The sequence below is a fragment of the Taudactylus pleione genome, unplaced genomic scaffold (assembly GCF_031769625.1).
Source record: "Taudactylus pleione unplaced genomic scaffold, aTauple2 ptg000602l, whole genome shotgun sequence".
Taxonomy (NCBI): domain Eukaryota; kingdom Metazoa; phylum Chordata; class Amphibia; order Anura; family Myobatrachidae; genus Taudactylus; species Taudactylus pleione.
Genome location: NW_028285004.1, coordinates 7,087,070 through 7,110,245, shown reverse-complemented (window position 1 = coordinate 7,110,245; position 23,176 = coordinate 7,087,070). Strand labels below are relative to the sequence as shown.

Sequence of the window (23,176 nt, the reverse complement as noted above, 5' to 3'; positions counted from 1 at the left end):
AATTAAGTGGTGATGCCCTGAAAAAGGCCCAGCCAGAGCAACACCGGGGGCCCCACGCCCAAATGGCCGCCCAAAATAATAAATGCTACTGAATAGTAGCACCCACTCTGGGTCATATAATTACATATTAAAGTACTGCATAATAACAACACATATATAAATGTGTAAGCCGAGAGCTGACTCACCTAGGAGGTACCCCAGAAACCTCCAAATGGCACTGTATGGACCAGCACATCCTCCCAAAGCTGGCTCCCGTCATGCCTGTCAGAACTGATAATTGGTGGGTAAGGTGCGCTTGCTTGTGGTGGGGGGGGGGTTCGTCGTGTATGTTCGGTGTAGTGTGTGTATGTATGTATATATGTGTGTGTATATATATATATATATATATATATATATATAATCTCCACGAAAAGAAAGCCTTTAAACTGCGCTAAATTTGAAAATATATAAATCTAAAAAGAGCTTCAATTAAGTTATAGATTAATAGCTGCAACTCCTTTTTCCCTTGACCCCCTGTTAGAAGGGTCTACACATCCAACACAAAAAATATAGAAAAGGGTGCGCTTCAAAGATAATAATATACACATATACATATATATATATATATATATATATATATATATATATATATATATATATATATATAGTCCTTATAACATCACTAAACCTTATGCCAATCAAAATTAATTATTAATTGGGTTTGTGTTTAAGTCAAAAATGCTATAATTCCAAATTGTCACTATAGACTAAATTCCAAACGGTCTTTCAAGCAAAAGTGTCCTCCAAAAGTCAGACGTGAGAATGATCTTCTAACGATGTTGATCCAAATCGAATCTTTGATATTGATGAGCAAATATAGCACTCCTCTTTAGGGTAGTGGAACCTTCCTTTGTATTTGATCTAGAACAAAAACCTTTGCACCAAAAGAGAATCACCCAAGAAAGCCAAAAGGCCGCTATTAGTGTTGAACAAATATGTAATTTATTGTAACACAATAATTTAAAAGTACATCTTCTAAAAATATATAGAAATGGGTGGTCAATAATGCTGTCCCACCTTGTATTCCCCCAATAGGGTAGAGATAACTAGAAATAACACCCGACGCGTTTCGTCCTTAAACACACATGGAGAGGAGCGGTCAGTGAGATTAATCCAGAGCAATTGATAGACTATTGTTATCCAGAATTTTGGAGATTGACCATCTGAAAGCCCTCTCTATATTTGTGAGTTTCACATTTGGGAAAAAAACTTGGCGAGATTTATGTAGACTATTTGGTGTCTGGAAAACTGAGTAGTCCAGACCTTTTATCATTGAAGATTGCCCACTTGAAAGTCTCGTGTTTTTATGAATTTTCATATTTGGAAAAATGTCCTGATCCACCCCTGAGGAAGTCCTTTTAAGGACGAAACGCGCCGGGTGTTATTTCTAGTTATCTCTACCCTATTGGGGGAATACAAGGTGGGACAGCATTATTGACCACCCATTTCTATATATTTTTATAAGATGCACTTTTAAATTATTGTGTTACAATAAATTACATATTTGTACAACACTAATAGCGGCCTTTTGGCTTTCTTGGGTGATTCTCTTTTGGTGCGAGGGTTTTTGTTCTAGATCAAATACAAGGGAAGGCTCCACTACCCTAAAGAGGAGTGCTATATTTGCTCATCAATATCATAAAGATTCGATTTGGATCAACATCGTTAGAAGATCATTCTCACGTCTGACTTTTGGAGGACACTTTTGCTTGAAAGACCGTTTGGAATTTAGTCTATAGTGACAATTTGGAATTATAGCATTTTTGACTTATGCCAATCAAAAGTAATTATTAATTGGGTTTGTGTTTTAAGGTTTAGTGATGTTATAAGGACTATATATATATATATATATAAAAGTGTTTATTATTATCTTTGAAGCGCACCCTTTTCTATATTTTTTGTGATATATATATATATATATGAGAGCCTGACTATGGGATTTAGGATCTCTCAGAATTGCAAATAAAAAATATAAATATTGAGCCCCTCTCAGAATCGTTATGTCTGTCTTCTTTGTTTTTATTATATAGATCTGTTTTTGTGGGGTTTTTTTATTTAATTTTTTTTATTTCATTCATCAAGGAGTGCAAAATACTAATATGTGATGAAGTTGCAAAATGTAGCTTTAACCCACTAACAATTAACTAACTGCAACTGTAATGTGTGCGAAGTAGTAGAAATCTCTCAATTCAAAGGGCACTCTTTAAAAAAAAAAAAAAAAATGTATAAAAATGCTGTTAAAATGAAAATTTTGTATTCCTCCTTTACTATAATTTTTGGTTATTTGTAATGGCATTTATTTCCTTTCTTGCAGGAGTTCCTTTGGGAAGTAGAGGCGGAATAAACAGAAGCAACTTCTAATAGCATTTTATGTTTTTTCCAATTGTGAATACACAGGCTAATCTTTCTGATTTTTAAGAGTTCGTTAAATTTCAACATTTTTGTTTTTGTAAAAGTGAAATTAAAGATTTAACAGAAATAGATTTGTTTTTATTCTGAGATTTTAATCTGTTCATCTAAAACCAGCTAATTTTTTAGAAATTAATATATGCAAAAGGTCAGACTTAAACTTTGGCTAATACCTATAAATTCTATACGATAAGCTATGCTATGGTGGCATATTGCACTGTAATATATTATAATGGACTATCAAAGTATTACATTATACAAGTTGCGGGTGACAGAGCAAAAAGAGGGATGGCAAAACAAAATGTGTACAGTCACATTAATGCCAGTAGGGGTGCTGAAATTATCTTTTAAACATTATTTTACTATGAATAAGCTTCTTTTCACCAGCACCACCTTATGGCACATTTTTGAAAATAGCAAATCTACATACCTCTGTTACGAACTAAAAATGAGAGAAATCCATGTATTGTATATTGTTTTGTTGGGCTCTTTTTAAGGATATGGCAACTGTGACTTATCTTTTTATTATTATTGTCATGTTTTATTAGGACATTCAAAAAAGCAACAAAGCAATGACCATACAAGGGTGCAAAGGCAAAAAGAAAAGTTACACGTTAAGCAATGAGTTTAATGTAATCTAGAAACCTAAATACAGCATCATAGCCATTAAAATGTGCTCAGGGTGTATCCAATGAATAGAACAACATTTGTAGAGCCTCAATGTAACAGAGGAACATAGGTATGAGAAAAGGACTGAAACCATACGATCATGACTGTTCTCTGCCCTATTGAGATTTCAAGATGAGAACTTCATGATTTGACAATGACATTGGTACTGGAACTTATCAGTTTATTTACCAGAAACTCTTCAAGCAGTGGTATTTTGTTGAGAAGTGTCATATAAACAGAGGGTCTCATTCAGACCCGCTCGCGAGCGCAGGACGCTCGCAAGCGGGTCGATGTTACCCCAATGAGCATGCGCACGACGGAGGGAGCTCCGTCGTGCGCATGCGCGAGACCCGGACAGCGACAGCCAAGCTGTCGCTCCGGGTCTCGCACCAAAGGGGGTATGCTGTCGATGGTGACTGACAGCACGCCCCCTTTGGGGGGCGTGGCTGCCAGACGGAGGCGTTCCCATGGGAACGCCTACCGTCTGGGTCCGGCCCCACTGACATCACTAGTGATGTCAGTGGGAGTGATTTTGGCTCTGATAGAGCCAAAATCACTCCAGGGCTTGCAGCCACGAGACCCTACCGCAGGGTCTCGTCGCAAGCCCGATGGTCGCGATGGTCCTGACCATTGCGACCATCATCATGGATGCTCGCATAAGCTGTGGGTGGTAACCCACAGCTATGCGAGCGTCCAAAAGGCCGCTCCACATTTAAATAGGACGGCCCTGATTCAGAGCGAGCGGCTCTGAATCAGGGCCAGAATTCATATAAAAATAAATAACTCTTGGCATTGGATGTCACCAGAACCATATTTAAAAATACAGGATTTTTTTTTGCATATGAAATCCTTAGAGAAAAGGAATTAAACTAATTCGTAGAATATGGGATGTAGTCTTGTACCAGGTATTTTAATACCTCTGGACTTTTTTATTTGCTTTTATAAGGTGCTAGAAAGTGTCCGCAGCATTGTACACAATAAGCGTATCAGAGCAAGTACAATCCGCATCGGCTAGATGGCACACAACAAAAACTGAGAAATTACATGAAGACATTTCGTTCATAAAGAGAATTGTTTATTTAATTGCTTTAATGAGAAGTGAATTTAACAATCTAAAAAAAATCTATTTGGTTTTATTGTACTGATTACCACCTTGGGGTTTAAGTGTAATTTCTGAATCCTTTTTATAGGCTCTACCAATGGTTGAGTTAGAAAGCTATAAAAAGCCCAATCACATTCTGGAGTCAAGTTATTTTTAGAACTCGCATAAAGTGTGGCTTTATTATAGGAAACTGACCGTTAGCTATACACCTGTAATCACCCACGTAGGAATGAGAGATGTGTGTGTAAGTATGGCTAAGACTTTAAAACGAACTCTACATATCATTTCATTATAGAAGAAAATAGCACAAGTAGTGGCAAAAGAGAGGCTGAGGCTAGGTGTTTACCTACTGCATACTCTATAGTGGTCTGCAGTTGGGATGAGGTGTTTGGAACTGGTATATACAGTATGGCCATGAGCGCCTGTCTGTGTTGATCATAGACTTTCCTTAGTTAAAAATTATTGAATGTCAGTGATCGCACTTATGCGCTATAGCGTGTCCTGTACGCGCTGTAGTTAGTGGGGTTCTCAGTTTTCAAAAATTAGCGGGTCCTGCAGGATGCATTCTGACTATCTGGCTGAACAGCCATTTTCAATCCTGCACCATGTCACTATTTGTCTGTGAGAGACTCATCTGTGAGCAGCTTCCCTCCCCCCCAGTCACTGTCCCTCTGGGCATAGGCAGACAGATGGGAGTGTGCAGCATTTACTCTGCCACCTTCCCTCGCATGCGACTGGGCTGAGAGAAGGGCGGCAGGAACTCATCAGTGAGTGGCCGCATCTCCAGCACAGCCACTATGTATCACACGGAGGTCTGGGAGGGCAGCTTAGACACCTAGCGGAGGGCTCTGTGCCAGCCTGCTGCCTCATCATCTCCCAGACTGTGAAGTTTATCGGACCCTGTGGCATGGATCCCCTGGCACACCCGGGTCCCCCAAACTAGTCCGGGTAACACAGGTGAGACACCTGGGGCTTGTTGGCTTGTGTAGTGTCTGTATACATGTACGTGTGTGTGTATGTACTGTATATATGTGAATGTATGTGTCTATGCATATCTACATGTGGATGTGTGCCCCACTTATGACCTGGCTGCCAAGAAGTTGGCTCCTAGTATATATTTTTGGCCAGTCAGGTATGCTGTACCCTCTACTTGGAAGCAGACTGCCTTGGCATCTTTGCACAATGGCATAATACCACTTGGGCTACCAGGGCAATGACATACTGAGGTGTGAGGTACCAGCCAGCAATCACTGCACTATTGAGCCATTCTGTGTAGCCAGTGGATATTGATATAGTGTTACTTATGTTGGATGGGAAACCACAGTTTATATTCTACTATGCAGCCAGCAGATAGAATACTGTTAGACTATGGGGAAGTGTCTGGAAGAGATGTACAATTACTCAGTATTTGGGAGTGCACACTTGTGATGTTGCTGCTGCTTCTATACTGGTTGTCCTTCGTGGGGAAAGGAAACATCCAGTGCTGTATAGTGTGACTTGGCTTAGACATTTATGGTAGGTGGGCTAGATAGATCTACTGTATCTAATACACAATATGGACCAAAGTATTCGGACACCTGACCATTACACCAACAGGGACTGTAATGACATTGTATTCAAATACATATACTTTAAAATGGTGTTGGTCCCCCTTTTTGCAACTATAACAGCTTCCACTCTTCTTGGAAGGCTTTCCATAAGATTTTGAATTGTCTATGTGGGAATTTGTGCCCATTTTTTATGTCGGACACTGATGTTGGAAGAGAAGGCCTGGCTCGCAGTCTCCATTCCAGTTCATCCCAAAGGTGCTCAATGGGGTTGAGGTCAGGGCTCTGTACGGGACAGTCAAGTTCTTCCACACCAAACTCCTCAAACCATGTCTTCATAGCCCTTGCTTTGTGCACTGGGGCACAGTCATGTTGGAATAGAAAAGGACCTTCCCCAAACTGTTGCCACAAAATTGGAAGCATAACATTGTACAAAATGCCTTGGTATGCTGAAGCATTAAGATTGTCTTTCACTGGAGATAAGGGGCCTAGCCCAAACCCTGAAAAACAGCCCCATACCATTATCCCTCCTCCACCAAACTTCACAGTTGGCACATTGCAGTCGGCCAGGTAACCTCCCGGCATCCGCCAAACCCAGAAGCATGATTCGTCACTCCACAGAACACGTTTCCACTGCTCCACAGTCCAGTATCTGTGTGCTTTACACCACTCCATCCGACGCTTGGCATTGGACTTGGTGATGTGAGGCTTGCATGCAGCTGATCGGCCATGGAAACCCATTCCATTAAGCTCCCGCCGCACAGTTTTTGTACTTATACTAAGGCCAGTGGACGTTAGGAACTCTTTAGCTATGGCATCAGCAGAGCGTTGGCGACTTTTATGCAGCATGCGCCTTTTATGCATCTTGCGCCTTAACAGTCGTTGACCGTGCTCTGTGATTTTACGTGGTCTTCCGCTTCATGGCTGAGTTGCTGTTTGTTCCTAAATGCATCCACTTTCTAATAATATCACTTGCAGTTGATTCTGGAATATCCAGCAGGGATAAATCCTCAGAAATAGGATGCCACCTATGTAATAAGACGATCACAGTACCACCCATTTTGTATTACAAATGTTTGCAAATAGAGAGTGCATGGGCTAGGTGCTTGATTTTGTACACCTGTGGCAACTGGTCTGATTGAAATGCCTCAATTCAATAAACAGGTGTGGCCAAATACTTTTGTGTGTATATGTGTTTTTTATAAAATGTGAGATACTTGTGTGTTTGTGCCATTGACTTGCTGTGCATTGGTTGCTGCTATCTGAATTAGAGGTTGTTTTAGAAATTATAACATATCTCTAATCTGCATACAGAGGTATATAGACATAATCTGAGTGCTATCATTTAGCAGCTGGTATGAGGTTTTCAGCCTCTGTTAATGAAATTATATAGAAATCTGGGAACCAGCGTTTAGTCACAATAAATATTCAAATGATTCACTTTGTATGAAAAAATTTGAGAAAAATAATTCACAATTTATTACAATAAAATAGAGCTATTTTGTAATGGCATAAATGGTGCTCAATATATAGTCATATAATATATATTGGCTGCTAGATAGACTCCTGAGTAAGTATATAGCAAAAGTTTACTTAGGACTTGCTTTCAAAGGTTGTAAATATTTACCAAGTGGTATAAAAGTTGCGATGGTCCTTTTAGTGAAGGGTCCGCAGATGATAGGGCTGTATTAGCAATCCACTTATTGCTTTATCTGGACTAACAATACAGTTGCAACGTCCAAATGGGAGGCAGTCAGGATGCCGGACGTCAATATACCGCCATCCCGAAAAGTTCAAGATACAGAGGTCTGCATCCCGATGGTAAGAATACGGGTTAGGGACAGGCCCGGGATGGGGGGTGGGAGCGGTTAGGTTTAGGGACCCTATGGGGTGGGTTAGGTTTAGGGTGCAGGAAGGGGTGGGTAGGTTTAGGCACCATCGGGGGGAGGTTAGTGTTAGGCTACTTCCCCTGTCTGGTTTCTGAACATCTTCTGACCGTCGGCATCCCGACCAAGGAATAGGCTCTGATCAATAAAATCGCTTAATGCATTTGGCTGGATAAACTGCATCCTGCTGTAGCACCTAATATATCCATTTAATTAAGGAAAATAGCAAACACATGTATATACATCGCAGGTACTATACAAACATCTGTTTCTCATATAAAAATCACTTAATGTGAAGACAATCTTACACTCATTAACAGGTTTAGGGAGTCATCGATAACATAAATCACATAACATGCCTTCTATCTAGGCCGGTTACATGTCTGGAAGAACTCGGCGTTGCAGTTACCTAGGGTACCCCGTGAAAACCCCTAGGACCCAATTAATGAGGTCTTTTGCCACTAACAACCTCCCACTGTTCTCTTAGAACAGATTTCGTTCACCAGTACTTAGGCGGCCCTCTGGACTTATAAGCGGGGTAGTCGAGGTTTACACAGATCCCCTAGGAGGACCGGAGTAAAGTGTGACAGCTAAAGAGCCGGTGACTGAAGCACAGTTAGTCCATCAGAAGGTTAGGATACGGCTTTGAGAGCCGGAGGTGTGGCTGAATGCGGTGGAGTGGCTTGAGAGCCGGTAGTGTGGCTGGAGAGACAGTGATAAGATGCGGCCTTGAGAGCCGGACGTGCGGCTAAATGCCGATCGTATTGCTGGAGAGCCGGTGGTGAGATGCGGTTTTGAGAGCCGTAGGTGCAGGTGAAAGCAATGTGGAAGCTGGAAAGAGGGGATCCACTTGAAACAACTGGTTCGGGGAAACACTAATCATGCAGCAAAGCTGGGAGCATCCACAGGAAACTGAGTCTAGCAACACTAACCGGAAGGGCACAGAGACGCTATAGCCGGCAAAGCCATGAGGATGCTGTCTGGTATAAAAAGGGTGCGGAACCAATCAGATTAATCAGATCATCCTGTGTTCCAGTAACCCGTGATGTCGTCGAGCGTCTAGGTTGCCTAGAAACCGGTGGTGCAGTTCGCACATGGGAGGCGGAAGAGGACGCGATGTCCGCAGTGTCGGAGAGTGACAAGTCGCGCCGGCGACTTGTAACTGTTACATTTAGCCGGAGAAATTACTGTTACCCAGCAGCACAGTAAACGCATAATAGTGGTTCACGATTGGGCACTCCCTATCATGTGACTGGGTGGAAGGTGACCTGATCGGGAGAGTGCACGATTGAGACACTGGTTGTTTGTGAATATAGAAAGATGGTACAGTAAGTTATGTGATTTTTGTTACCTATGACTCGCTAAATCTGTTAATAAGAGAGTAAGATTGCCTTCACATTAATAGTGATTTTTATATGAGAAACTGATGTTTGTATAGTACCTGCGATGTATATAGAGGTGATGTGATTGCCATTTTCCCTAATTAAAGTTGTATATAAGGTGCTACAATGGGACATTTGGTATATGCTTCTGAAGAAGCTTTATCCAGTGATACGCGTTAAGCGGTTTTATTTATCATTGCTGCCTACTCCTTGGATGGGAATCCTGAAACTATATGGACATCTTGGATGTTATTTCTTTATCTGGACTAATGATACAGCTACAAGTGGATTGCTAATACAGTCCTATAATCTCTGGACCCTTCGCTAAAAGGACTGTCACAACTTTTATACCAATTGGTAAATATTTGCTCTCTATGAACTTTAAGAGACCTTTGAAAGCAAGTCCTAAGTACAACTTTTGCAATATACTTAAGTCTGTCTAGCTGATATAGGTTGATAAATGACTATACTGTATATTGAGCACCATTTATGCCATTACAAAATAGCTTTATTTTATTGTATGTAAATGTACATTTATATTTTCTTCTTCAGGGTCCATAGGGATACCATGGGTAATGTGGTTAGAGAGATCCAGTCACCAAACAGTTAAAGCTATCGGCTCCCAGGATGCCTTGGGTCGTCCTCCATATATACCTCCCCCCCCCCCCCCCCCCCCAGCCACAGGCCTTCAGCTGTTCATTTGGTGCGGCAGGATTCATTTGCGTCTGTGTAACAGGACTGCTCAAGCAGTCCTAAGCTTTTATATTATTCTCTATGTTTTTGGGTTGGCAGTACTTAGCGTTTGAATTAAGACTCATGTACTGTGACTGTCTACCTCCCCCAGGCCGCAACACCAATAATAGGGCTGGTGATTTAGGTGGGTCTTGGCTGAACTTGCTAGCAGCGATGCTGGGACCCGGACTGCAACTGGATGCATGGAGATGTCAGGTAAGGCGATGCCTTGCTTACGGGGAATCGCGCAGATCTTGCTTCCGGCGCAGGAGACGCACCAGAAGCCGCTGCAGTCAGGGCCTGGAGCTTCCGCGTCCTCACTAGACCACCGAGGCCTTTATCTGATGCCAGGGACCAGTGTACCCGACCGGTTGATGCAACTTAGGGGAGGTAGGCGCTCCCCCAGCAGCTCCTTCCCAGACGGTCCCTTCAAAGGTTTTTGTGCATCTGGGTCGCTCCCCCTACCTACCTCGTGTATATAAGACACTCACAGTCCACTATGAGCTATTTCACACACTCCGGTTTTGGCCGGTCAGGCAAGAACCAGACGTTTTTATTTCTGGCACTCATTGCCTTTCATAAGCAGCGGGTTTTTTTTTTTTTTTTCCCTATTGGGCATGCGCACAAGGCCAGCAGAAGCCAGTGTGTGTGAAAGGAAACATTGTTTCCTTCACACTACTGGCGTGCAGGGACGGCACGGCACCGTCATGCATAGTAGTTTTTTTCAGCTATATCACGGCGACCGTGCCATGACCGTGTCGTGTGAAAGGAGCCTGTCCTTTCCCTGCAGTACTATATTTCACAGCTGGTTAAATACCAGGTGGCTTTTTGCCGCCCGGTCAAAACCGGCATGTGTGAAATAGCTCGATCGGTGCGCTGCTGTAGCTGTTGTTCTCAGGAGGTTTTGGGTCAGTCTCCTTGTATACCTCTCCCATGGGCCAGGTATATAGTGCTCTATATCCTGCCAAGCATTGTGTTTTGAGTAGTTGATTCACAGCTCAGTGCAACTTAATTTGCATATGCATTGTATGTGACTGTCTGCTAGCTGTGGCGTTAATACTGCCTTTTATTTTTGACTGTTATAAATATCGTTGTGTTTCTCCTTATCCCTCTGTTGCAGGTGTGTGGGTTTTTTTCTTTATACTTCACATTTATTGTTTGTGAAGGTTGTCACATTACATTGTATTGTTATCTTTATAAATGATATGTCAAAAGTAAAGGGAATCAGGAGGGGGAGGCTGGTTTCATGTAAAACCTGTTTGACAGGCTTGTCCTCTCAGGACTTTATAAAGGATGGTTTGTGTGTGGTCTGTTATACTGGACTGGTGAGGTGGTTTTTTATACCAGTCACTGTACAAGAGCCATCTTTGGTGTTGTCCTTGTCTCAGGTAATGAAGCAGTTTTTGGATTGTATGGCTACTCCCATACTGCCTCCTTGTATGGGGTATAAATAGCATACATCCTGGATGGATGCTTATGCCCACTCATGTCGGAGTATGGCTCAGTCAGCTGTTGCAAGCAGACCGGTAGTTACTAAGGCGTCTAAGCGAAAGCTATCTTTGTATCGGCCTGTTCAGCATATGGATTCAGATTATGCGCTGGGTTCTTCTCCAGGGTCTGGCTCGGGAGAGGAGGACCATATGTCCACAGTGGATGTTCATCCTTTGGTGAGGGTGGTTAAATCAAACCTAGATATTCAAGATGATGAACCAGCCCCTAGTAAGAAGGCTCCAGTGTTTAAACATCGAAAGGTGGCGAAAACGGAGTTTCCTTAATCAAAGCAGCTCACTAAGCTTATGGAAGAGGCATGGGGTAACCCAGATAAACTGTTTTATGTGAATAAAAGATTAACATTGTTTTATCCTTTCCCAGCTTCTAAATGTACTAAGAAATGCTACGTTGCCTATTCCTTCAGCATCTTCTCTTAAGGATTCTACAGGTAGGAAAATTGAAACCTGTCTTATGGCAATATTTTCATCTTTGGGAGCTATTACTCGTCCAGCTATGGCTGGAGCCTGGGTAGCCGAAGCTGTTGAAGAATGGATGGGGACATTGGAAAACTCTACCAGATGCTATTAAAGAACAGATGATGCATATCTCCCACATACTGGAAGTGGCCTCCTATTTGGAATGAGCTGTAGTAGATGCTAGAACTTTTAGCTTCTAAAGCATCAACAGTTTCAGTAGCGGTGCGCAGACTTGTTTGGTTAAGATCCTGGAAAGCTGACACAGGATCAAAGAAGGCTCTGGAAACCTTACCTTTCTATGGAATATTCTTTTTGGAGCAGAGTTAGATAAGATAATGGCTACTCTGGCGGCTTCAAAGTCTGCAGGTCTGCCATCTACTGGCACAATAAAATCTAGGCAGTTTTCTTTTCGGTCCTTTCGTCATCAGGGACGAGCAAAGGAACAATCTTCCAAGCCATCTAGTTTTTGCAGGACATCCCGGTGACAAACTAAGAGGCCTGGGTCGGCCAGATGTCCAGCTTCTAAGCCAGATGACAAACCCTCGGACTGATGATGTGGGCCTCGTCCTGGGGTATTCCAGGGTGGGAGGCCGACTTCTTCAGTTTGTGGATTACTGGCATCAAACAGATGCTTGGGTCCGAGAAGTGATCTCTCGGGTATGCCATCACTTTCCGGAGGCATCCTCCCTAGAAGTTTTATTGCACAGATCCTCCATTAAGGTGCGTTCAAGGCCTTGGCCCTTCAGGAGGCCATTCACTCCCTGCTGCAGGCAGGGGTAATTATCCCAGGTTCCTGTGTTGCAACAAGGAAGAGGTGGTTATTCCAATCTATTTTTGGTTCAGAAACCAAATGGGTCTCATCTATTCTAAATCTATAAACCCTCAACAGGTTTATCCATGTACCCAAGTTCTGTATGGAGACTCTCCTGTCAATTATTTTAGCAATGAAGCCTGGGGATTTTATGTTTTCACTGGACATTCAGGGTGCATATCTGCATGTTCCTTTTACGCCATCCCACCAACAATTTCTACGGTTTGCTGTCCTACAACAACATTACCAATTTCAGGCACTGCCCTTTCAACGGACCCGTGGATATTTGCCAAGATAATGGCAGTCATGATGGCCTATCTCAGGCATCAGAGATTCAGAATACTACCATATCTGGACGATCTTCTGATATTGGCACAAACTCCAGTTTTACAACCTCATCTTCAACTGACCATAGCCTGCCTGCAAAAGCATGGCTGGATCATCATTTGGAAGAAATCCTCTTTCTCCAACACAGCAGATGATACATCTAGGAGCACTTTTGGATTGTCAGGTACAAAGGGTGTTTCTACCAGAGGACAAGATTGCGGCCCTATTATTGCAAGTACGCAAACTGCTTCGCAAGCGAAGGGTATTCATTCGATCAGCGAAGCAGGTCCTGGGATCAGTGGTATCCACCTTCGACATGGTGGGGTCTGCTCAGTTTAATTCCAAGCCTCTGCAAAGATTATCTTCAGGTGGAATGGACAGTATAAGCTAATAGTCCCAGAGGATCCTTCTTGCTACAGAGGTTCGTCTCTCGCTGTTGTGGGGGATGAAAAAGGATCATCTGGACAAAGGGCAACTATTCTGGATTCCAAATTGGGTGCTTCTCACCACGGATGCCAGTCTTCGCGGATGGGGGGCAGTGACAGGTCATCACACATTTCAGGGAAGATGGACAAATCAGGAAAGTCATCTGCCAATAAACATTCTGGAACTGCGAGCAGTATAAAAAGCACTTATCGTGGCACAGGACCTGCTCCAAGGCAAGCCGGTCCAGATCCAGTCTGACAACACGACTACAGTGGCCTTTCTCTTCAGGGAGGCACACAGTCATGCAGCCATGAAGGAAATGACAAAGGCTCTGATTTGGACAGAATGTAATCTTCCAGCTCTCTGTGCAATATTCATGCCGGGAGTCATCCATTGGGAAGCAGACTTCCTAAGTCATCAGGACATACACGCCTGAGTGTGGACTCTCCACCCGGGAGTGTTTCAGCTCTTGGTGAACAAATGGGTTTCTCAATTAATAATTGTAATATTTATTGTGACTAAGTGGTGGTACCCAGATTTCTTTAATATGCATGTTCTTTAGGAAGCGGGCAGCGTTGTCTACACAGTATGCATTCAGTGTCTCTTGGGCGGTTACGGAAAGATGGGCATGTACTGGTTGTGTCTTTATCAAAAAAGTGTATTTAATTTATGTTTGGGAATTAGTGTACTAGGTGCTGTTTGTGTATGAACTGAGGGAGATGGGTGTGGGTTTGGCTGTGTGTGTCTGATTGAGGGTGGTGATTGTATGTTGTGGCTGTACCTTAAGGGAGGGAGATTGTTTTTGTCTGTGCCTGAAATGAAGGAGATGGGTGTATGTTTTGAATGTGCCATAACTCAGTCTGTGATGTTTGTTGGTTTGTCTATGCCTAAATGATGGGAAATAAATGTATGTCACATCAGTACGTAGCTGAGGGAACGGAGTGTAGGTTGCTTTTGTGCCAGAACAGATGCTGATGAATGATGGCTTTGTATATGCATGTACTGTGGGATTTCAGTAGATTGTTTTGCTGTCTGTTCTTGGGGAGAAGAATGTGTCTCTGTATTGATGATGGTGTGTTCTGCCTGTACGTATAGACAGGAGTGTGTGTTTTACATTTATGGATTGAGACAAGTGTGTTGTGACTGCTGTATGTCAGAGGAGTGTTTGTTTGCTGTGCCTGTTCTACGGAAGAGGAGTGTGCATTATGCCTGTCTGTTCACACACCTAAAAACATGTAGGATTATGAAGGCATTAAACATTCTTTAAGGGGCATGTTGAGTAGTCTGATACTATGTGGGGGCAACAGATGGGCATTTTAGGGTCATATGGGGAGGCCTGATGCTATGTTGTGGGATAAGATGGGCATTTTAGGGTCATATGGGGAGGCCTGATGCTATGTTGTGGGATAAGATGGGCATTTAAGGGCAAGTGGGGGTTGCATATGGAGAGCTCAAAAGCATCAACTGTGCTGGGAATGAGAAGCAGTGAAGTAAAACCCCAATCTTTTTTTTTTTTAAAGTGATGAGTCCCTGGGACCCATATTTGTTTTGGTCAGCACGATCACTGTTCTTAAAAGAAAAATATAGTGTCCATTCATGTTATGTAGAAGATGACATAAGGGTACACAGTGTAGAAATGTAGCAGCATTACAAAGTACTAGGGTTTTCTGGAAGTTGGTACAAGGATACACCTTTCAGGTTTACATATATTAAAATCCACAGGTTATGGAATTACTGAGCAACATAGAGGGAGAGAGGACCCAGCTCGCTCTTACATTCTAGACTGGCGATGGATGTAAACAAAGGGAGCAGATTTGGGTTTTGTGGAGGCTGGAGAGTTAAGAAAAAGGAAAGCAGGTTTAACTAAAAACATGAGTTTTGAGTGCAAAATCTTGAAGTCAGATGTGGGAGGAGGTGATCAGGGGAGTGGTGTGCAGCAGTCACTGGAAGAGTGTAGAGGACTAGAGATATTGTGAGTGATGTTAGAGATGTAAGAAGGGGATTACTTGTTGAGGAATTTAAAAGTGAGCAAGAGAAGTTTAAATTCTGAGAGGCGCCAGTAGCAAGTGGGGAGAGAGGTCGAGTGGGGATGCGGTTCAGATCCTGATAACCAGGATGCCATCTGCCGGAACTTCTACACTGGAATCCCAATCGCCGACAGAACACCAGTGCCGAAATCCCGACTTGACTGGGGATGCCGACACTGTGATCCCGGCAGACTGCACCTTGATCATGAGACCGGGGAAAGGTAAGTATCAGTCGTGGGGGGGGAGGTTAGGTTTAGGCACCCCAAGGTGTCTTAGGGTTAGGCTCTAGACAGAGGAGGGGGTTAGGTTCAGGCACCACTGGGGAGAGGTTAGGTTTAGGCTCTTAACGGGAGGATTAGGGTGTGGGATAGGGAAGGTTAGTATAAGGGTGCAGGATAGGAGGGTTAGGGGGTATATAGGACAGGGGAACAGTACTCACCATTCCCCCTGTCGAGATTTGAACCATCTGGATGCCACTGTCTGTGTATTGACAGCCGAATCCCGTTCATCAGATTTTCATACCGATTCCGCTGAGTTGGCGATAGTGGTGAAGCTTTGCAAGAGCAAAATGATGCATGCAGCAGAATTAAGCATATATTAAAGGGACACAAGGTAGGAGATAGGTATATTGTAGAGGAGTAGATTGTAGTAATCAAGATGAGAAATAAGGGCATGGATAAAGATTTTAGCGTCTTCCTGAGTAAGACCGGCATGGTTCCTGGAATTATAGGACAGATTGAAGTGAGTGGGAAAGGGCCTGGATGTGGGGAGAAGGCAAGAATGTTGAGAATGACACCCAGACATCAGACTTGGAGAAGAGAGGAAATAGAAGTATTGTCAATGGTTAGAGGGGAATCTTATAGGAGGGAAAGACCATTTCAGATTGTGTTTAAGGAAGAAGTGGGTCATCCAAGAGTGTAGTCTACAGGCAACAGTTAGTACTGAAGAGTGAAAATTAGATGGAGTTGGGTGTCATCGGTGTACAAATGATATTGAAGGCTGAATATGTCAATGATCTCACCAATGGAAGATATGTAGTGGAAGTAGACTAGGGGACCAAAGACAGTCTTGGGGAACACTGACAGGAGAGATTTATCAGAGTGCAGTGGTGAACTTGTAGGAGGACGGGGTCGATGGTGTGTAATACCACAATGCGGTCGAGAAGGATCACTATAGGTTTCTATGATCTATCTTATTTGTCCAAATTGAGAAGATTTATAAGAACATATAGGTTTTTAGCAAGATTTTTTAGTATTTTTTTTTAGAGTGGACTTAATTGAGGCTCAAACACAGATGATATAATAAGAAATCTTTCAAATGTCACGACCAATCAAAGAGTGACAGCAGATAATTTAACCTGGAAACGAGGCATCTGGTTGATGTCTTGAAAAAGCCTTAGGTGAAACGGCCGTTGGCAGAGCTGTGGCCAGTATCTATGTTGTGAAATAATATGAACTCTGTATAATCCCGTTTTAAAAGCCTAACATAATTAAGCTTGCACTATACCTAACTAAGCTAATATAGGAGCACAGGTGCCTGTGTAACAGCGATAACCGGTATGATTATGGCAAACTGTTTAATATTCATAGATGGTGGCTGACATAGATTGAAGCACAAAGTCCGGGCAACTAGGGGTCCACCAGTGTCTGGATTTGTGAAAATCTGAGGTTCCACACAACAGTTACAGTATGAGTATAGTGAGCACTGTGCTTTGTAAAATACCTTCCATAGGCATGTTAACAGAATGACATCTAGTGGGAAGGGAAGATCATAAAATTAATGTATGTGCAACATTTTTTAAACATTCTGTGAAGTGATCATAGACTTGACATTTAGCAAACTGTTTCTTTTAGATGAAAAGGGACAAAATATACTGAGATTCATTTATGGGAATAAAACCACTGAGCAAAAATGACTTCAATTATAAGAGCGAACAAATCAAAGGAGATTAGAGACATAGGGGAGAAGAGAGATGGTGTGATAGTTAAAGAAGGATAGACCAGGGTGTGTATGAAGTAGAAGTGTCCCTTAAGAAAGGAATAGGTTGATCATGTAGGCAATATGAGAGAAAGTATCAGGAGAAAAGGATCGGAGGAGCTGGGCATGAATTTGATTAAAGGGCAGAGAGAGGAGAAAAGTACTCAGGGGCAGGAAGACCATGTTGATAGTTCTGTGGTGTTGGGATGGGGAGATAAGTATACAGGGAAAAGATGTTACTGCTGATGGAATTGTTCTTGTAGGTGACTCCTCACTTCCAGGTTCCACCTACCTTTTCAACCATCTTTGTTAATGTAAAATAATGCCTAGGTGTAGTTGCCAATGGTAGTGAGGTTTACTGTAGAATTGATACCACAGGGCCAGCGTGTATAATATAAGCACATTTAGTTGGGCATGTTCTTCCTTTCTGGCAGAAGCTAAAAATAGTTCCAAAGAAGTTTAAGATTCACTCATTGCAGCTGCAGTGTCTTTAATGTGTGTAACTATAATGGATGCATGGGGTGCCGTTACTATGGGGCCTAGTTGTCTACCATGTGTGTGGGACATAAAATTAACTGAGATACAACTATGAGGCATAACATTAACTAGGGCATTACTATGGACCATACAATTAGAAATTGCTGCAGAGAGAGGTATTTCTGTAGTAGCATTAGGGTGGGGCCCCTGCAAAATGTTGCTATGGGGCCCTCAAAGTTTTGGCTATGCCCCTACTGTCTTCACATTGAAATCAATAGTGGAAATTGTAATAGTTTACAGTGGCTATAAAAGATTTTCACCCCCTTAAGCTTGTTTAGAGTTTGCTGAGTTATATTAGAATTTATTTCTGCTAATCAACACAAATTACTTGATAATGTGGGAAGCAAATTTAATCCAATCATTTGTGATTATCACCTCTCCCCACCATTTAGCAGCAAAATTGGTTCATGACTAGACCAGTGGTTCCCAAATGTGGCCCTCATAAGGCGCACAAGCAGGGATGGATCAAAATTGTTTTTAGAGATGGAGACTGCATTGTCTGTCTCCATCTCTATGCACCTCTCTGCCGGGCCGGCTAACACCGGCTGCCGGCACAGGCTATTCCTATATATGTCTGTGCCGGCTACCGCGCTTCCTGGATTTGCATTCCACTGTGGAATGCAAACAGGAAGCTGTCATCTGCTCAAGCTAGCGGGCCTTTTCAGAGTGCCGGCCCATTAGCTGAGAGCAGCGTTGGCTGAGTCAGTTTGTGGAGCTTGTGCTCCTATCAGGGAACCACTGCGGGGGCAGAGTGCAACACTTTTAGCAGGGGTGGTCTGTTTGTGCACAAGACCACCCCTTAGCTGTACGGGGCCGAGCAGCTGGCAATGTTGACCTCGTTCGGGAGCCAGACTCAGGAGCGGGCGACCCACAGTGATCACATGGCACCTACTTATCCTCCTCAGCTCCCCTTTCCAGCGGTCCAGCGCGTTCTTCCCACTGCCAACACAGTCAACTCAGCACAGTGATCCTGGACCCTTCAGCAGCTGCTCTACATTTAAAGGTAAGAAGTCTGGGGGTCCTATTTGCAGCTATATCACTGACTGTCTATCCAGCTGTGATGAGACTACAAGTCCCAGCACACTTTGTCAACTGCAAAGAATACTTAGGCGCTTGATGAGGGAACTAAAACCCCCTGATATGCTACAGCTGATTGGGGTAGTCAATCCCAAAGTGCAAAAAAATCTAGTATAAAGAGCAGCTGGTACAGTATATCAGTGTGTATATACAATAACAAGGTTCGTCTTAATAAAAGTGTTTTTATTTTGTATTGTTGAAATATTAAAAGGTTTTCAAATACATTAACCCCTAATTGCAGTGAAAGAATAGTATATACAATAAACAATGTCAATTGAATAAAATTAGCATTCGCGTATACTCCTGGAACCCGCATGAGCAATGTCTCTTGAATAATAACCAATTTGGTTAGGAAATACAATAAGTTAGTATACTTGCCAGTCTTGTAAGGAAAAATAGAGGAACAAATTTCCCAAATTGCAGATATTAAGCGCTGACAGCCTATTGTTGCCTGTGATGGGATAGAGCAGTTTGAATCATGGTGTCGCTATGAAAGGCTTTGTCAACTGGGTGTGTTGGGACTTGTAATGCCATGACAGCTAGAAAGGCCTTGAAAAGACAATATATATGTGTAGGTATGTGTTGTGTGTCCTTACCCTGTAACCCCCCCTCATTGTCCCTGCCCTCACTCACTGTAACTCTTCCTGTAACTGTTCCTCATTTTCCTTGCCTTCACCCTCCCTGAATGTATGGAACCCCCCCCTGTAAAAATCCTGCATTTGCCACTGCTCAAGGCACCGCAGCAGTTCAGGTTTCAGAAGAAGCCCATGGTTGAGCATAGGTGGTTAATTCATTCGGATTGACTGACTGAGGTTCTAATTGAGTCGACTTTGGTCAAGCATGGATAACTCAAAAACCTAGACTGTTAGGGTGCTTTGAGGACAGAGTTTGGGAACCTCTGGACTAGACTGTTGGTCTATCAAGCCAGCAGCCAGAAATATTTACTGCTTTGTAGATTCTGTTATGCCACTGCTATTTGAAGGCTGTTTGGTCCCAAACATTGCCTTATTTACCACCCAATTTTTTAATTTGAAAGTGTGTGACTGTCTTTAGCAGTGTATTGTATCCACCTTTCCAAATTCTAGAAGAACTCGGTGATGTATCCAAGGCAGGCATTGCAGTGGTACCTCATATTCTACGTTCAGAGAGACCTGTCTGAATCTTGCGACAAGATACCATAAGTTATTGGCCAGTGAGGAGGACACAAATCTTTTACCTGCAATGGATTTCGCTTTTGGCATTAAATATATTTTCTGAGGTATTGTCTGTTGTGTGTGGAGCCTGGCACTTAAATCCTAGGTGATTGAACCTGGCTCCTCCTCCTCCTCTATACCTCACCTGACTTCAGTTTAGTTTAAGTGCTTGTTGGAGCAGGCGTCAGTTAAGCTGCTGAGCAGGCTGTTACCATTTCTTCCTCCACTAGGGAGCACAGGAATGGCTATGGGGTATAACCTGGAGAGGAGAGTCTGGGCACCAAACTGTTAATGAAATTTACCCACAAGCCAATGGCTCTTCTCCTCTATAGCACTCCCCCAGCCACTGGACCTCAGTTTTAAGTTTGGTGCCAAGGCAAGAGCTGGGCACAATTTTCAGGGGGATGTTAATTTCCCCCGTAATTTATTTACTTTTATTAGTACATTAGCATAGGCAGTATAAGGCATCCTATAAGACACTGCCACTCCGGGGGGCGTGGCCTGGATGCCGAGCAGAGTGGTCGCGTGTGCTTTGGAGCTCCACTGGATTACTCTTAAAATACATTGCTATTGTAGCGGGAGCTGAATCGGTGGACCCACTGAGCCACCCTTACCCTCCGCTACCTTGTTGAGTGCCTTGGTGGGCGCTGGGAGCGGTGTCTGGCTTTTGCGGCATCGCGGCCTACTAGACCTCCGGAAGCCGGGGACTAAATTTTGAGGCCGGGCGGACCGGCGGTGTCGCGGAGGTCGGCGGACGTCATCGCGGCATCCCCTTGCACCCTGCTGGGGGTGTTAGGGCCTGCGGAGGGGTACTCTAAACACCAGAAGACCCTTTGGAATAAATGCGGCCGGAGCCGCGGGTCGCGGGGGCCGCAGTCTTGTGTAGGAGCCTACACTCCGGATCAAGCTGTGCACTCTGCACAATAGCCTGGCCATCCTCTCCTGGCTGTGCTTCCTTCGGCATGCTTGCTGTCGCATCCTGCCGGGAGCTAGTGCCTTTTCCGCCTACCCAACAGACCCCAGGTAGCTATCGCTGTTCACCGCCTGCTACATCGTGACGCTGTTTGGACTGCAGAGACATATTTCTATTGTCTGGAGCTCTGGAACCTGAGATGCGCCAGAGGCCGTGACCTGGATTTGAAGACGCTGCCTGCCGGACCGGCACGGCGTCGCGGACCCCCGAGGTGAGCCCTCTTGATAACTCCACAACCCCCACTGGCCCCTTGGCCCTTGATGGACTCTGTGTGCCTTCTGCTAATAACCCATAGCCGCCGGGGGACCAGTGGACCTTACTGGTGTGGGCGCTGCTGCGGCGCGTCTCCTCTCCCTCTGCTGACTCACCCACTGTCTAGTGTAGTGGCTCCTGTGTCGGGAGGAGTCCCTCGGAGGGAAGACCCAATTAATTAAATTAATTAAGCAGAGAAAGGAATACGCTTTTAACCCCGGCTAGTGAAGAGGGTTGCGTCTGCTATCTCTGCCGCCTAGCTGACTCACTCAACAATCTTGTGAAATTGCAGTAAAATAAAAGCTCTCTGCCTCCTCTTCCTTACCTTACAGTTCAAGATGATGTCTGATTAGTTATGGCCTGATTCTAGGCTCAATGGGCCCTTCTCCTTGATCTCTGCTGTGGATCCGTGTCTCATTTATATCTATCATTACGGATTTTATTGATTTACGTTAGCAATTTTATTTTGCCAATCTGTCTCCAAAGTCTCTAAGTATCTAGTGCAATGTGTCATAAAAATAAGAAATCAGCGGCAGCAACGACCCCGAGTATTTTCAATAACAAACCTAGAGCACCTACTCAATCTATTGATCATTCAACCTCCCCACAGTCAGCCTCATCTTTAGAAATGGAGATAGACCCCAGTATACAAGCGGTCCTTTTTACCCTAGTAGATGGTATTAAGGTGACCTTCCAACAAGAATTAAAAAAGGCTGTAGATGACTTTAAATCCGATCTCACTGCTCTGGGTACCCGAACAGATGCGCTTGAGTCCAAAACGGACGATCTTTGTCGCTATCAGTCTGTAGTGGACAGGGAGCTCACCCTATTAAGGACCGAGATCAATGATATTAAAGAGAAACAGGAAGATCTAGAGAACAGATCTCGGAGAAACAATCTAAGAATTAGAAATGTACCGGAGACAATTTTACCTCCTTCTCTACCATCCTTCTTGAGGGAACTTTTCCAACATATACTCCCTGACCTTACGGAAAGTGATTTACTCCTAGACAGAGCACACAGAGCCTTATGAGCCAAACCGTCCCCTGGTCAAAACAAAAGAGATATTGTAACGAGACTGCACTACTTTCGCACCAAAGAGAAACTTGTTACTGCCACAAGGGATACTCCCTTTATTGATTTCAAAGACATTCAGATACAAATTTTTCAAGACCTTGCCCCGTCTACAATCCAGAAACGAAGAGACCTTCAACCAATCACCAAAGTATTAAGACAACATAACATCAAATACCGTTGGAACTTTCCTTTTCAATTACAGGTCTTTGCTAATAACACAACTCATTTAGCTAAAACAGTGGAGGAAGGCCAAAAAATTTGGGAAACTTTAGAAATACTTCCAGACCCCATCACTATCTCTGCTTCTAAAGCCCCCACTAAGCCTCAACAATCTGGGCCACCCTCAGCAGAATGGTCTACAGTTAATGGTCGTCGTAATGGACGCTCACACCCGCCGTGAGGCTATAAATAGTTCAGATTGATTAATATAACTGGAATATTGTCTTTCTAGTTTTCATACTTGAAAGTGTCTTGCCTTTTACAATTTATTCAATATGGTTCTTCTATTCCGTACAGATTTAATGGTATAGTTTCAGTCCTCTAGCGGACTGATTTTGAGTTTAAACATAGAATCTATTTGTCATGGTTTAACTCCTAGATATTGTATACTAGTTTTTCTAGAATAGTATTATTGATTTTCTATTATATCTATAAAGTTTTGATATATAATGTTTATCGGGATCGACACGGATCCATTTGCATTTGTTTTTCTTTTTATTTTATTTCTTTAATCTATTTTGAGATATATTATTAGCTGTTTAAGGGC

At 43.3% G+C, this 23,176-nt stretch overlaps 1 protein-coding gene across 1 annotated transcript in view; it reads left to right on the top strand.

The window, feature by feature from the left end:
- Positions 1-2,518, top strand: part of TPR (translocated promoter region, nuclear basket protein) — a 294,162-nt gene extending 291,644 nt beyond the window's left edge. The window contains exon 51 of the mRNA XM_088453921.1: positions 2,354-2,518. Within this exon, the coding sequence (XP_088310047.1) occupies positions 2,354-2,400 (47 nt within the window). The 3' untranslated portion in view covers positions 2,401-2,518. The remainder of the gene's footprint in view (positions 1-2,353) is intronic.
- Positions 2,519-23,176: the final 20,658 nt, after the last annotated feature.